We start from the raw sequence: 14,131 nt of genomic DNA, 5'->3' as shown, positions 1-14,131 counted from the left end.
TAAAAAAAATCTTGAAAACATTTTGATACAATTTAACAACACAAATCTGGTACAGGGGTCCCTGGCACAACATAATTATTTTTTTAGATACAGTGATACATATTAATTTTGGGGTCCTTGACATGAAAATGTTAGGAGAACCACTAGATTAAACAACACTAGGAAGCAAGCCCCCCCCCCCCCCCCAAAGGCGTCGCCAAGCGATCTACTATTTAAAATAAAAAAAATCTTGAAAACATTTTGATACAATTTAACAACACAAATCTGGTACAGGGGTCCCTGGCACAACATAATTATTTTTTTAGATACAGTGATACATATTAATTTTGGGGTCCTTGACATGAAAATGTTAGGAGAACCACTAGATTAAACAACACTAGGAAGCAAGCCCCCCCCCCCAAAAAAAAACAAGCCCAATGTCGCTTATAATAACCAGACATGGCAACGCTTCAATGAGTGACAGCGAGAGGAACCAACGAGAAGGCGTCCCCGCGTGACGTCACGATGAGTATTAATAGTCGCACACATCCCCCTCTCTCGTCAAACACATCATCGTCCGTCGCCGTGTTGTGAGCCGCCGTATTGACGTCTGAACTCGTTTAATAACATCAGTTAACAAAAAGGTACGTATTCCCGTTCGGTTTGTTTGTTGAGATAAAAGCGAGAGCGGTTTCCAGTCTTGTTCTGGGTAACATGTAATGGTTTTTATTCGTGGGTTTTGTGTGTTTTCTTCGGGTCGTGGACGCGACTTGTGTCGGCTAGCTGTAGCCGTTAGCTAAAAATAGAACAATGGAATCTTCATTCCACCAACCTAACCATTTGGTCGGCGGTAATAAAATAAAAAAACTCTGTAACATCGGCATACGATTAAGACAAACATAAAGGAAAACGCAAGATAAACCAAACCATGACTGTGAATTGCATAGATGTATGTATAGAAACATAACATTATGGTCTTAAGAAACCCACACGTTGGTATTAAATGTACGCCGTGTCGCCTGGCTGGCTGTGGGGGGGAGAGTGAGTCATTAGAGTGAATAATGGCGATGTCGTCGGCAAAGCAACGCTGGCCGCTGAGACCGTCGCTGCCCTCTCTCTCTCTTATGGAGGCATTTTTATTTATTTATTTTAAACCAGGTTACGTCATTTTCTTTGGCCGAGCGACTTGAGTATGAATAAACCCCCCGTGTCATAACATTGCGTGTTATGTAAACATCATCCACGAGCGTGGGTTTAACCTTGAAACTTGAGAGAAAACCCGCCTTGGTAGAGATTCAAATGAATTTGTTTGTAGCGGTTTTAATGGTGCTGGATGGAAGGAAGGCGGGTTGTGTTGGTGGAACCTCCCAGCTGGGGGAGGGGATGCTAGGAGGCTAACGTGCTAAGTGTATTTTTTTTTTGTCGCTTGCCGACAATGAGGGCAATGTCCGTTCCAAGTAGTCAGCTTAACCACTTAAACCCCATGTGCGTTATCGGAGTCCCTCAGGGGTCAATACTGGTGTCTCTTCGGTTTTCTGTTATTGTAGGGAAAGCTTTTGCAGAAAATAGCCGATCGACAAGCTCACAACGGCGGGACGCGTCGTATTGTGAGCTTGTCGATCTGCATCTGATCTGATCCCGCAATACTGATGTTGGGGTTTTAAGTGGTTAAGCAACACACCGTTGTCACATGGATAATAGATCAAAACGAGCTTAATCAGCAGCGATTGTAACCTAGGCTTGCCAAATCCGACTGATGTCATTCAATGTTTTTTATTACTATTTTGTAGCTGCTGAGAGATGGCCCGTACCAAGCAGACCGCCCGTAAGTCCACTGGAGGAAAGGCGCCCAGGAAGCAGCTCGCCACCAAGGCTGCCAGGAAGAGTGCACCCTCCACCGGAGGAGTGAAGAAGCCCCATCGTTATAGGTATGTACTTTTTTTTGTTTTGTTATTGCAGCCAGTGACTATTTACAATTTAGCAGATCATGCTCTTTACCCTTTAAGACCTGAGGCCAATTCTAGAAATGCCTTCTAAATCAGTAGTTATTTAAAAAATAGCATTGAGCTTGTATATCTGCTATTTTTGAATGGCCAACGCAAAAATCTAAACTGACACAGATGCTTTCCTGGTTTTAATGGGTTAATCCAGAGTGATTTACATTAAGCAAGTTGAACACGAGACGTAACATTATGTGATTCTCTGAACTGTGAGGTTTCATTGTACAGCCAATCTTGGTGATGCTTGGAAGTTATGCTCAAAAGTAAGTGATACAATGTTGACGTTTTCAGGCCAGGAACTGTGGCTCTGAGGGAGATTCGTCGTTACCAGAAGTCTACAGAGTTGCTGATTCGCAAGCTGCCGTTCCAGCGCCTGGTGAGAGAAATTGCCCAGGACTTCAAGACAGATCTGCGCTTCCAGAGTGCTGCCATTGGAGCCCTTCAGGTGATTGCAGTTCCAATTTGTTTCTGTGTAAACGGTAACTTTAGCTTTACTACACAGGACCTCAGTTTGCCTTGTAAAATAAGCTAATGTCATTTTTTTTAACCCCTTAACAGGAGGCCAGCGAGGCATACCTGGTGGGACTGTTCGAGGACACCAACCTGTGTGCCATCCATGCAAAGCGTGTCACCATCATGCCCAAAGACATCCAGCTGGCTCGTAGGATAAGGGGGGAGAGGGCCTAGACGGCTTGTGACCGTATCAGCAAGACAAATAATCCTATTTATCGTACTTAGCGATTTTGTGGACATTTAATTTCTTTGGGTTTTTTAAAAGTTTCTTTTTTTGGTTTTTGTATTGTATTTTAGATTGAGACAAATGGATCAGTCATTCCACAAACCTGAATTCAGATTTGGTTAGTCAAAGGTGCAACAGAATGTTTGAGTGGGTCGCCAACTGTTACGTTTTCAACAAGGCAATGGCGTGGCTGGATTTTGTTCCCTTGAATCCAAGAATTGGTGTATAATGGCTGAATTCTTCACATCTTCCATGGGGGCACGGTCCTTCATACATTTCTACCCTCTGCAGTATGCCAGCATGTATTGCACAACAGGTTTCTGTACTGTAGTGTGTGTGTCAGGGTGTAGTGTTTAAAGTCACACCATACACAACAGCAAGGTGCATGACAGCCCCCCTTGTATTTTCTGGACCGCTTTTGACATGTTATTTTTCCAACATAAAAATCTTGGCAGCTACATTTAATACTATTTATGAAGTGTTGTCACATGTCTTTCTATTAAAAGTCTTTAAGAATACAATTTGTCCTGTGATAAATGTGACCATCGTTACAACACCACTACACATGACACTCATTTAGTGTATAGGATTTATCTTTATACAGGAATCAAAGTGTCACACAGCTTATGTGTATTGAGTCCGTGTCATACAAACCACTCTGTATGTTTGAAACCAGTAGCTGTAAGAATATAAGAATAAAAACAAATGTAAGTGAAAAAATCATCAAATGTACAATATTATTTGAGCTGTCTACATTGTAATCCTCACCAATACGGCAGATAATCTCTTCGCAGTCCTTCACAGTGCTTGCTTTTAGGACAACACAGTAGAACCCTGTTGACTGATGTGTTTCTGGGCAGTCTCTGTGAACATAGCCAATCACATGCTCAGTTGACATCTGGATGTGACCAATGAAAATGGGCCTTTGGGATTGCATCACTGCCAAATGCCAATATGCCTTCTTGGAGGAGGGGTACAGCAGACGTGTAGATTAATTCTAGATACTATATGATTGCATTGCGAAATCGGCATTGTCGTTTGCAAAAATGATTAGCGTAAGTTATTCATACAGTGTTTATCTGTTGTACACAATTCACATTTTCTGTGTTCTCAATATTCTTGATTACCAACATGTTAAATGTAGACCGGTCTTAGAGATTTCTGTGTTTGCAGCACATAAGACACTCACGCCACACAGAATGCCAATATGGTGAAGTCTGGCTGGGTGTACCTCCCTACACAGGAGATTTCTGGGTAGTGATGCTGGAATAACTCCTGTGGAAATGTACACATTAGTCAAACAGTCAGACAACGCAAATCATAATATTGACATGACAGTATAATTATGTTGCCTTTTTTCTACCAATGGACAGTTCACACATGGTCTCTGAAGTACCATTGCCCAGAAATAGAAACTGGGGGTCCAATCAGTCACTTTCCAGGTCATTAAAAAGACATACAGTATGTATGTCATGTTTTTGCACTCACCAGCTTAGTGTTCTTCTCTGTGCATGTCAAGTGTGTTTCCTTCATGTCCAAGAGCACCTCCTGCAGGACAAATTACAGTATAAGATTTTATTGTCCAAAAGTCCACTATGATTCATATTCATATATCCTGTTGGGATTACTACCTAACCTTGCTGGGCAGTTTCTGCTGCAAGACTTGTGGTATTGCACACTGCAGCACCTCCTTGCCTCCAAACTGAGAAAAGAGTTGATAACTAATCAGTATGCCTATAGTTCTCTCTTCCTTAGTATTACTCTCACAAACACAATGACAAAGAATAATAAGGGCAACATCTGATTTGATACACAACATAACTACAAATTACTTCCAACAATAGTTGAAGTAACTTCTTATGTAAGAACACAATTAAAGTTTAAATATGATGTACACATGAATATGTACCATTCCAATGTTTGTCTTTCCCAGATACTGCACGATGTACACAATCCTGTCGGAGAGAGTTGGTTCAGTCAGTGTCTTACATAGATGTAAAATAACATAGAGAATATAAGTTTAAATGTGTCTCAACATTCATGTGTGATGATTATATATATATAACAGGGACATTTTATCAAATAGTTGTCCGTGAGATTTTAATTGAATTGAATGAAGTTAAATAGGTGGTGGTAACCGACTTGCCTCCCCTCTTTGAGACACTGCGACGGAGATGACCGCCGGTTGGCATCGTCTGTCTGATCAGAGGAACATGGGCCAAGCTTGAGAGTGGGGTTCTCCACTCTCAGAGCGCGTAGGTGTTTAATGAGAGGCATATAAACACCTCCGTCCCTGTCCCTCCACCGCAGCACACGTATGGACAGAGGACGTCCCTTTAGCTGAGAGAGAACCGAGCCAGCCTGGATAATGACAAGAAATGGCAGTTTCTGTGTGAAGAAAATCCTCAAAAGATGTGCACTGTAAATGTTTATTCAAACTTTGCTCGTACCACATTGCTGTCAGGCAACGGCAACTTTGTTATGAGAGTTGTATGGCTATCAGTGTGTGCATAAATACAGTATATAGCGTATATGTGTATACTGTATATATATACACACACACACAGTATACATGTATATCAGTCAGTATTGTAATTTAGAGCACTCTTCTTTTCTTGGTCTCAGAAAACACTTAACTGTTTTTCATATTTTATCTTACACTTGGTCTCAGACTTCCTACAGGACAAGTATTGATCTCACTTGCCTGTCCATTCCTCGAATTCCGCAGGGAGATTCCATTGATCTCGTCGATAACATCACCAGGACAGATGAATTTGTCTACCTGAGCCTGGCTACCAGGCAACAGGTCTAAGACAAACACACGTCCACTGAGATACCTGATAGAGAGAGAGAGAGAGAGAGAGACAGATGATGCAGAAAGGGTAGAATATATGGATATGTGTAGTATACAGGTATACTGTATATATAACTGTGGAGTGGTGTTATGCTAACCTTAACACCATGCCTAACTCCCGACAAGGTACTGCTTCATACATCTCACACACCTGGGTACACAAGTAGAACTTCATCTCGTAAAATACTTATGTTTGGCACTAAAAACATAATAAAACTGTTACAGCATAGCAACAAGATCCATAAGTCTTACTGGTAGGAGCCAACTCTCGTCCAGAAAACTGCAAGTCTGTGTAGAGAGAAAAGAGGTATTTATTGGCAGAGTGAAATGCCTATTAGTGTATGTTTAGCGCAAATGTATTGTGTTTCTGTGCCACTGTAGCATATTATGAATGCGTGTCGGAAGAATTTGAGCTAACCTCCATGTCCAGTTTGAACTCCATCTGTGAGAGAACCAGCAGCAGGGACATGAAAGGTTCTGGAACAGGAAGGACATTTCATCAAGCGCATTGGACAATATTGACCATATTGTGGCCATTTGGGGATGTGATGAAAATAATTTCCTCAACGTGGCTTAAGCAGTTGTTAAAAGGCGAAAACAATCTGATAAGGTAAAAAGCCTCACCCAAAAATTCCACATTCCTAAGGATTGAGATAGCAGGGCTGTACCACTGGAAAACAGCAACACAATAAGCACAGTTATTATTTTGACTAGGTTTATTCTTAACGTAAGTTATTATTATTGGTTTAGTTAAGGGGCAACATATCCGTTCTTCATCATAATGTTTTGGTTAAAACAAAAAGTTTTCTATTCTATTCTGATAGGTCTCATTGCTATAGACTCTATGATAGTGTTTGTTCAGTAGTAACAGGGGTCTCACCGTCTCTCCATCTCTTTAATAAACAGAACATAAACGTTCAGGTGGGTTGCCAATTTTAGCCAATCAGGAAAGAGTACCCATTTATCAGCTTCAATTTGATAGTGTTCCAGTTCCAATTTTGTCTGCTCATTTCTTTGTGTCATCACTTACAATTTCACTTGCTTAATTTGTATTCTGTGCAAGTTCTCTATCCTGATTGGATAACATAGGTATCCCGACCTGAAAATGCATTTTCTGTTTACTAAAGAGCTGGAGAAATGGGGAGACTGTACAAACACTCTATCAATGAGTACCATCAGAATATACACCTATTTAACACTTATTTTAACAAAACAAAACAAAATCACTTAATTAGAGCAGCATGAAATTGTATTGTGCATAAACCGAAAAATTAAGAATATTTTAAAAGGGCAGATACCTCTAATATTCTTTGTGTGTGCAGAAGGTGTGTGATGAACTGCTGCAGAACCTTGCGGCTGAGAGCCAGCCTGAGCAGGTACCGACCCCTGCCCTGGGCTGTTAGGAGCTTCCTACACGCTTTTGACTTCTCCACTGCCAGGGACACTGCACACACACTATGCAAACATCAACAAGATTACTGATTACACTGTTGCACTATTGTTCTTCTGTATCATGTTCAATATCTTGAGGCTGTTTGCCTGTTAAAACTATATCATGTGTTACCTGCCACAGGTGTCCTGTTGTGGAAGCTGTTCAAAACACTGCCAGTAGTCTCTGTATACCAGACTCAGAACAGGTTCTGAGAACACAAACACACACACACACACACACACACACACACACACACACACACACACACACACACACACACACACACACACACACACACACACACACACACACACACACACCCCAGTGTTGCCAGATTTCGCAAGAGAAATACGCAACCAGGTTTATGAAAACAAGCGACTAGGCCACATGAGCACTTTAAACCCTGCTATATGCATCGGCTATTTGAAGATAGCCGATCTACAAGCTCACAACGCGTCGCATCGTGTTGTGAGCTTGTAGATCTGCTATTTTCAAAAAGATCTTGAAACAATTGAAACATTTTAACAACACAAATCTGATATGGGTGTCTCTGGGACAAAATATTTGCATATGAGGGGTCATGTGGGCAGTTACATATTAATTTGGGGGTCCTCGTAATGAAAATGTTTGAGAACCACTGGTTTAAACAACATTAGTGAACCAGCCCAAATAAGCAAGTCTACACTTTAGAAACATGCCAAAAAAACACAACCCGCAACCACCAACATTTACAAGCAACTTTACAGAAAAAAAGCCCAAAGTCGCTTATAATAAGCAGACATGGCAACACTGACACACACATACACCTAATTGGGTTGGACTCAGAGTAAGACTACATCAAGACAAGAGTGTGACAGTTGCAGCCTACTTGCCATGCCAATATATAGCTTATACTTGGCTTGACTTAGAGACCATTGTTAGCTTTAAAAGCAAGCTCAAGAAAGACCCACCTTTTCACTCTTGCTTTTAGTTGATTCCATAATTTTTTTGTTCTTGCTATTTCTTGTATTGTTTCCTTTTAATTTGTTCTTGATCATGTTTTTGATCTTAATGATTTTAATCTTGTTTAATAATGTGTTATTTTTCTTTTGTTTGCATTTTCTTTTTGTTTGCATTTTCCTTTTGTTGATATTTTTTATGTAAAGCACTTTGGGCTTTATTTGATGTCATGAAAGGTGCTATATACAAATATATATATATATATTTTTTTAATGTTATTATTACTTACGATTGATGCCTTTCCTCAAGATGAGCTCAATCAGCTCACAGCAGGAGGCAAGGTGAGGGTTGGTATCTGTCACAATCTCCCCGTCTGACTGCAGGTGCAGGATACATACTGGGGGAAACAGTTAATTTGCTCCCATTATTGCAATACAATACGTATGCTGCTAATCAATCAATCAATCAGCCATACTGGGCGGTCAGTGTGAGGGATATCGAAATGTTCAAATATATACGGTAGCATCCACTTGCCATGCAAACCATTAGATCATTGATTTATACTAATGTGTGATTGATACTGATTGTATTCTGTCGGTGATACAATTATCTTCAGAAGATACAATTAAAAATGACAATAGCCTAATTAACATCGCTATACAATGATGATCAGAGCATAATGTCTGATCAAGTCGTGTCCGATGATCAAACGACAGAGAGATGCTGTATTGCTTACAATTATTTGAAATGCGTCTTGCTAGGGATAATGCAATTATTAGAGATGTGTCTTGCTATGGGATAATGCTTACACTTATTAGAGATGTGGAATTGGACGGCATGATGCCGTCCATTTCTCTAATAATAGTAAGCATTATCCCATATAGCAAGACAAGTGATTCTTTGTATTTGTATTTACCTTTGAGAGTCTGTAGTAGTGGTTCTTTGGGTGCCATATTCAGATCGGTTGCTGGAGGAGTGGAGACCGATATATATAATCATAACTCTATGGTGGAGACGCACCTACTTCACCGCCGCGTCACAGACTCAACACTTCCGTGTATAATATTATATCAATAACCATTTAACATACCGGGACACTTTACATGGTGTAGCAGCCTGTTTACACAGAGACAACGTTGGTGCATCAGCCAGTGTTGCTGTTATTTTGCAGCTCTCCTTCATATCAGAGCCGCCTGACCAGTAAATGAAAACCCAATAGCCTTATGTCTACCAATAAGGGCCTATCAAAATGTAATGTATCTATGCAGTGGTGGAAAGTAACTAAGTGCATTTACTCAAGTACTGTACTTACTTGAGTACAATTGTGAGTTACTTTTTACTTTACTGGAGTATTTCCAATTTGCAATACTTTTACTTCTACTCCACTACATCTCATGGGGCAAATATTGTACTTTTACTCCACTACGTTTATTTGAAAACTTAAGTTACTAGTTTTATCTGAGTACTTCTTCCACCACTGTCTCTCTATCTATATGTTTGTCTACTGTGTTTCCATATTTGTTCAGCGATCCGAGTAAATACAATAGAGGTAGAGACAGAAATGAGTTAAATAGTGGGCTCTGGTGACCTCTGCTGGAGTGCTCTTCAACTGCAGCCCCACGGAAACACCCGAACACAGTGGCGTCGGGCTCGGGCTGCTGGGCAGCGTCCATACAGAGTAGTGTTGCCATGTCCGCTTATTATAAGCGACTTTGGGCTTGTTTTTCTGTAAAGTTGCTTGTAAACATTGGTGGTTCCAAATAAGCAACTACACTTTAGAAACAAGCTAAAAAAAAAACTGCAGCGGGTTGCAGTTTTTTGGGCTTGTTTCTAAAGTGTAGCTGCTTATTTGGCCTTGTTTCCTAATGTTGTTATTGTTAAACCAGTGGATTTTTGGAACTGGCAAGTACCTCCAGATTAAAATGTATTTGTCCGCAGACCCCCCTATCTGAAAATATTTTGTGACCCCCCCCCCCCACCCCATACAAGATTTGTGTTATTAAAATGTTTTAAAAATATTCCAAAACTACCTCTTTAAAAAAATAAAAATAATAGCAGATCTACAAGCTCACAGTCACAACTCGTCGCGACGTGAGCTTGTAGCCGTAGTCCAGTCGCTTCTTTGGGCTTGTTTTCACAGACCTGGTTGCTTATTTCTCTCACACAATCTGGCAACGCTGACAGAGCGCGCACTCTGCAGTACAGTGGATGAAGGCTGTGCACCAGGGATGCTGAAGAAGGAGTCATTTACCAATACATAACCTGCGTAAAAAGACCTATAGAACACTCAAAGTGCTTTGCAGAAAGGATATCTGTTTTTGCAACAAGGTAAGACAACAAAAAATAACTTGGACTTCACTAATAATAATTCAATGAATGAACTGAATCTTCTTGGTAAACTTTGTGCTATATAGCCTACTTTGAAGTGGATGTGTGTTGGTTGGTGTTGGCTTTGGAAAATGTTGTTTTTTCTTCTTGATAATTGTTAATAATAATTGTGCATGCTCTGTCTATAGTCATTATTTACAGCATGCAGTAGAGTCTACACACTATAAAAAATTGCATGCAGGATATCATTTAGTGTTTACACAGCAGGATGAACTGCGGAGGGTTTAAAATATACATTTTCTCCCATACCCACTAAATGAACAGATGTGATATTGATTTGCAAAAGGCTCTTGTTTTCGCCTATAATGTAGACTCACACTATCTGCGTTGTGTACAGTAGCCTATACAAGAACTCCCTAATCCCGGATTTTCTCCAGCCTAATCTGTAGACTACACCACTTCTCCAACAGTTCTTTCAGAAATGAGTCTCATACATCATAGGCAACATGTAAACACAACCGTTTAGAGAAGGTATTTAGATTCTGTTATATATTGTTATGCTTTGCATTGTCGTAAAAATAAACCCCATCTGTCTTCAACACAGGTTCATTGGGAGATTTGGCACAGGGCATGACCCTTCACTCTCTCTCTAGCTGCTCGTGTGGGGCAACCCAGAGTTAATCCCATCATTGTTTTGATCATAACGCGCTTTCTGGTTTAACTACACATGATGTTCTCAATGTGTTTTAGTAGTAGTGGTAGCTTCTAGACAAGAGGAATAGGATTTATTGCTGTCCCCAGACATCAGTTTGTGCGTTTAGCCTATATAGTGTAGGGTTGAATGTGCAGATCTGTCCTTTTAGCCTATGTGAGCTTCAATAGATTCAAGGTATGTGGATATTCATAATAGCAATATGATTAATTGAAATTAAGTGGACTCTCTGACATTTTGTATTGAGTTCCCACAACTGTTCAACGGCATTTAAACTGACAGTGTTGACTTTTAATGGGTACATTTGACACCTGCCAGTCCAAAGTCCACTGGCAGTATTTATTCTCTTTGCCAAAGTCCTCAAACTCCTCAACCTTTTGCTCTTGTCTCCTTTAGAAGTCACTTGCGCACACACACACGCACACACACACTCTCTCTCTCTCTCTCTCTCTCTCTCTCTCACACACACACACACACACACACACACACACACACACACACACACACACACACACACACACACACACACACACACACACACACACACACACACACACACACACACACACACACACACACACACGCACACACACACAGGGAGAGAGAGAGAGAGAGAGAGAGCAGAAAATCCATTGTACTGTACCACACATCAAAGTACTGTACAGGGGTGGGCTGCTGAATCAACAACAATGTGCTCTGGGCTGCTGCCTCAGATCTCCTTGGAATTAAGTCTCCAAGTTCAAGGCCATGATCACGATGTGTGTTAATTGGCCCAAACACTAAGAGCAAATGCGCGTGTGTGTGTGTGTGTGTGTGTGCGTATGTGTGCGTGTGCGTGCGTGCGTGTGCGTGTGCGTGTGCGTGCGTGCGTGTGTGCGAGTATGTGTGTGTGTGTGTGTGTGTGTGTGTGTGTGTGTGTGTGTGTGTGTGTGTGTGTGTGTGTGTGTGTGTGTGTGTGTGTGTGTGTGTGTGTGTGCGTGCGTGCGTGCGCGCGCGTGCGTGCGCGTGTGTGTGCGTGTGTGTGCGTGCGTGCGCGTGCGTGCGTGCGTGTGTGTGTGTGTGTGTGTGTGTGTGTGTGTGTGTGGTGGAAGTCCATACGTCACATTTCTCTTGTCTCAGGAGGGCATGGGTTTAAACCTCTCTCTTTTGAACTATGGCATGCTTCCACTTTACCTCCTCCTCCTCAGCTCAAGTCAGTGTTCAGCCTTAATGATTCCTCTGTGTGATTTCATTGCAGAGTAGTGATAAAAGTTCCGCAGTGCTCTTGCTCTGTCTCTCTCTCGGAGTCCCCCCCCCCCTCTCTCACACACACACACACACACGCACGCACGCACGCACGCACGCACGCACGCACGCACGCACGCACGCACGCACGCACGCACGCACGCACGCACGCACGCACGCACGCACGCACGCACGCACGCACGCACGCACGCACACACACACACACACACACACACATACGCACATACGCACACGCGCGCACACGCACACACGCACACACACACGCACACACACATTTTGCCACCTCTCATAAATTACTGTTTTCTGCCCTCTCATCGATTTGGGTGTACTATAAGGAGTCCAGTCAGCTGCAGTTTGGGTCCAGCTCTGTCAGAACGGGTGCCAGCGTACTAAAGCTTTTCATTACTGTATCTCAGAGTATTGCTCTCTCTCTCTCTCTCTCTCTCGCTCTCTCTTCCTCTATTCAATCCAAAGGGGCTTTATTGGCATGGGAAACCCGCATTTACATTGCTCTCTCTCTCTCCCTCTCTCTCCCCAGCCATCAACATGATGAAGGACTGCCTGCAGTTCCTCGTAGAGCCAGCTAAAAAGCTTAAGATCCGTCTCAAGGTATACAAAATCCCGGCTGCAGTCAATTCACCACTTTGTAATGTGCAGTTCCTGCCCCTTTACCCACCCTCAGAGGACGACTACAGAAGTCCAAACTTTCAAACAATATGAACACGAAGTTCAAGCAATGAATATTTTATATTACTTTGTTCCAGGAGTCTCGTAAGAAAGTGAGGCATGAGAAGAAACAGTCCTTAGTAGAGAGTCAGTTATTCATAATGGAACTGGCCCGAGAACTCAACAAACTGTGCCAGGTAATCTCTCTCTCTCTCTCTCTCTCGCTCTCTCTCTCTCTCTCTCTCTCTCTCTCTCTCTCTCTCTCTCTCTCTCTCTCTCTCTCTCTCTCTCTCTCTCTCTCTCTTAATCTCTCTCTCGTCCCATTTATTAATTATCTAATTATATATATAAAATTTATTTATATGTGTCTCTCTTTCTCTCTCCCTTTTGACCAATGCCCCTCTATCATCATAGAGGTCAAATGTCCTCTGCCATATCTGGACCAGTGAGGATACATGGTCTCCCAGTGTGTGTCGGGACTTCATAGTGGAATGGGCTGCAGTGCTAGAGAAAAGAATACAGGTACCAACCCTATATCACTGCATGGGGAAAAATAAAACATAACATTCAATGTATGGTCTGCACTGCAGTGCTAGAGAGAAGAATACAGTTACCAACCCTATCGCTGCATGCAGAAAATGAACATAACATTCAATGCATGGGTCTGCAGTGCTAGAGAAAAGAATACAAGTACCAGCCAACCCTATCACTGCGTAGGAAAGACAAACATAACATTCAATGTAATGTTCTGCAGTGCTAGAGAAAATAATACAGGTACCAGCCCTATCACTGTATGGAAAAACAAACATAACATTAAATGTATGGGTCTGCAGTGCTAGAGAGTACCAGCCATACCGCACTGCATTAAAAATGAACTGTAACGTTCAATACAAACCCATGGTGTCTACACACAGTCAAATCGTCAATGTTAATTTAAATCATTTAGTTACAAAACTCAGTTACAAATGGATAAGTTAACACTAGGATTTTACTGTGTATTGACACGAGGTCGACGCGGCCGTATCTTAGTGGGTTGAGAGGCCGTCTGGTAATTAGAAGCCCCCCCCCCCTTTCCATGTGTCAAAGTGTCCCTGAACAACATACTTAACTCCTAACGGTTCCCCCCCAACGCTCATCATAACATCTGATCAGCATTCAGCTGGGTGAAGCTGAAAACTGAATTTCCCCCGCGGGACTAATAAGGCAGTAAGAAAAATTTAAATGTGTTGTCTAAGCA

At 41.8% G+C, this 14,131-nt stretch overlaps 4 protein-coding genes across 4 annotated transcripts in view; 2 read left to right on the top strand and 2 right to left on the bottom strand.

Moving 5' to 3' along the window:
* The first annotated feature begins 505 nt into the window (after nt 1-505).
* Nucleotides 506-3,239, top strand: LOC308105580 (histone H3.3A). Its single transcript, XM_080456403.1, has 4 exons — nt 506-623; nt 1,770-1,907; nt 2,271-2,424; nt 2,538-3,239. Exons 2-4 carry the CDS (start codon nt 1,780-1,782, stop codon nt 2,664-2,666), a joined length of 411 nt encoding a protein of 136 aa, XP_080312529.1. The 5' UTR covers nt 506-623; nt 1,770-1,779; the 3' UTR covers nt 2,667-3,239.
* A 58-nt stretch (nt 3,240-3,297) lies between these two features.
* LOC308105581 (uncharacterized protein) lies at nt 3,298-5,266 on the bottom strand. The gene is made up of 6 exons (XM_080456404.1): nt 4,628-5,266; nt 4,355-4,420; nt 4,207-4,266; nt 3,908-3,993; nt 3,487-3,581; nt 3,298-3,397 (listed from the first exon to the last, which is right to left on the bottom strand). The coding sequence occupies exons 1-6, from the start codon at nt 4,628-4,630 to the stop codon at nt 3,363-3,365; spliced, it is 345 nt and encodes a 114-aa protein (XP_080312530.1). The 5' UTR covers nt 4,631-5,266; the 3' UTR covers nt 3,298-3,362.
* A 2-nt stretch (nt 5,267-5,268) lies between these two features.
* On the bottom strand, nt 5,269-9,049 carry LOC308105579 (uncharacterized protein). Its single transcript, XM_080456402.1, has 9 exons — nt 8,860-9,049; nt 8,233-8,340; nt 7,137-7,212; nt 6,871-7,027; nt 6,197-6,242; nt 5,991-6,049; nt 5,825-5,860; nt 5,671-5,723; nt 5,269-5,555 (listed from the first exon to the last, which is right to left on the bottom strand). Exons 1-9 carry the CDS (start codon nt 8,894-8,896, stop codon nt 5,369-5,371), a joined length of 759 nt encoding a protein of 252 aa, XP_080312528.1. The 5' UTR covers nt 8,897-9,049; the 3' UTR covers nt 5,269-5,368.
* A 3,716-nt stretch (nt 9,050-12,765) lies between these two features.
* Nucleotides 12,766-14,131, top strand: part of LOC308105092 (erythroid membrane-associated protein) — a gene marked incomplete at its 3' end in the record, with an annotated part of 5,428 nt that continues 4,062 nt past the window's right edge. The window contains exons 1-3 of the mRNA XM_080455724.1: nt 12,766-12,837; nt 12,993-13,091; nt 13,309-13,416. Coding sequence (XP_080311850.1) covers nt 12,775-12,837; nt 12,993-13,091; nt 13,309-13,416 — 270 coding nt within the window. The 5' untranslated portion in view covers nt 12,766-12,774. The remainder of the gene's footprint in view (nt 12,838-12,992; nt 13,092-13,308; nt 13,417-14,131) is intronic.

The sequence above is a fragment of the Gymnoscopelus braueri genome (assembly GCF_963280865.1).
Source record: "Gymnoscopelus braueri genome assembly, chromosome: 17".
NCBI lineage: Eukaryota > Metazoa > Chordata > Actinopteri > Myctophiformes > Myctophidae > Gymnoscopelus > Gymnoscopelus braueri.
The sequence above is the reverse complement of the archived record's forward strand: the minus strand, read 5'-3'. Positions and strand labels throughout refer to the sequence as shown.

Bases quoted from the DNA above. Each gene is read 5' to 3' on its own strand.
- LOC308105580 (XM_080456403.1), top strand. From the start codon at position 1,780: ATGGCCCGTACCAAGCAGACCGCCCGTAAGTCCACTGGAGGAAAGGCG. The intron at 1,908-2,270 runs GTATGTACTTTT...TGACGTTTTCAG, and splicing joins AAGAAGCCCCATCGTTATAG to GCCAGGAACTGTGGCTCTGA. The intron at 2,425-2,537 runs GTGATTGCAGTT...ACCCCTTAACAG, and splicing joins CTGCCATTGGAGCCCTTCAG to GAGGCCAGCGAGGCATACCT.
- LOC308105581 (XM_080456404.1), bottom strand. The intron at 3,994-4,206 runs GTGAGTGCAAAA...ACATTTCCACAG, and splicing joins CAGAGAAGAACACTAAGCTG to GAGTTATTCCAGCATCACTA. The intron at 3,398-3,486 runs GTGAGGATTACA...ATATTCTTACAG, and splicing joins AGAGATTATCTGCCGTATTG to CTACTGGTTTCAAACATACA.
- LOC308105579 (XM_080456402.1), bottom strand. From the start codon at position 8,896: ATGGCACCCAAAGAACCACTACTACAGACTCTCAAAG. The intron at 6,243-6,870 runs GTATCTGCCCTT...GCTGTTTTCCAG, and splicing joins ACACACAAAGAATATTAGAG to TGGTACAGCCCTGCTATCTC. The intron at 5,861-5,990 runs GTTAGCTCAAAT...CTCTCTACACAG, and splicing joins AGTTCAAACTGGACATGGAG to ACTTGCAGTTTTCTGGACGA.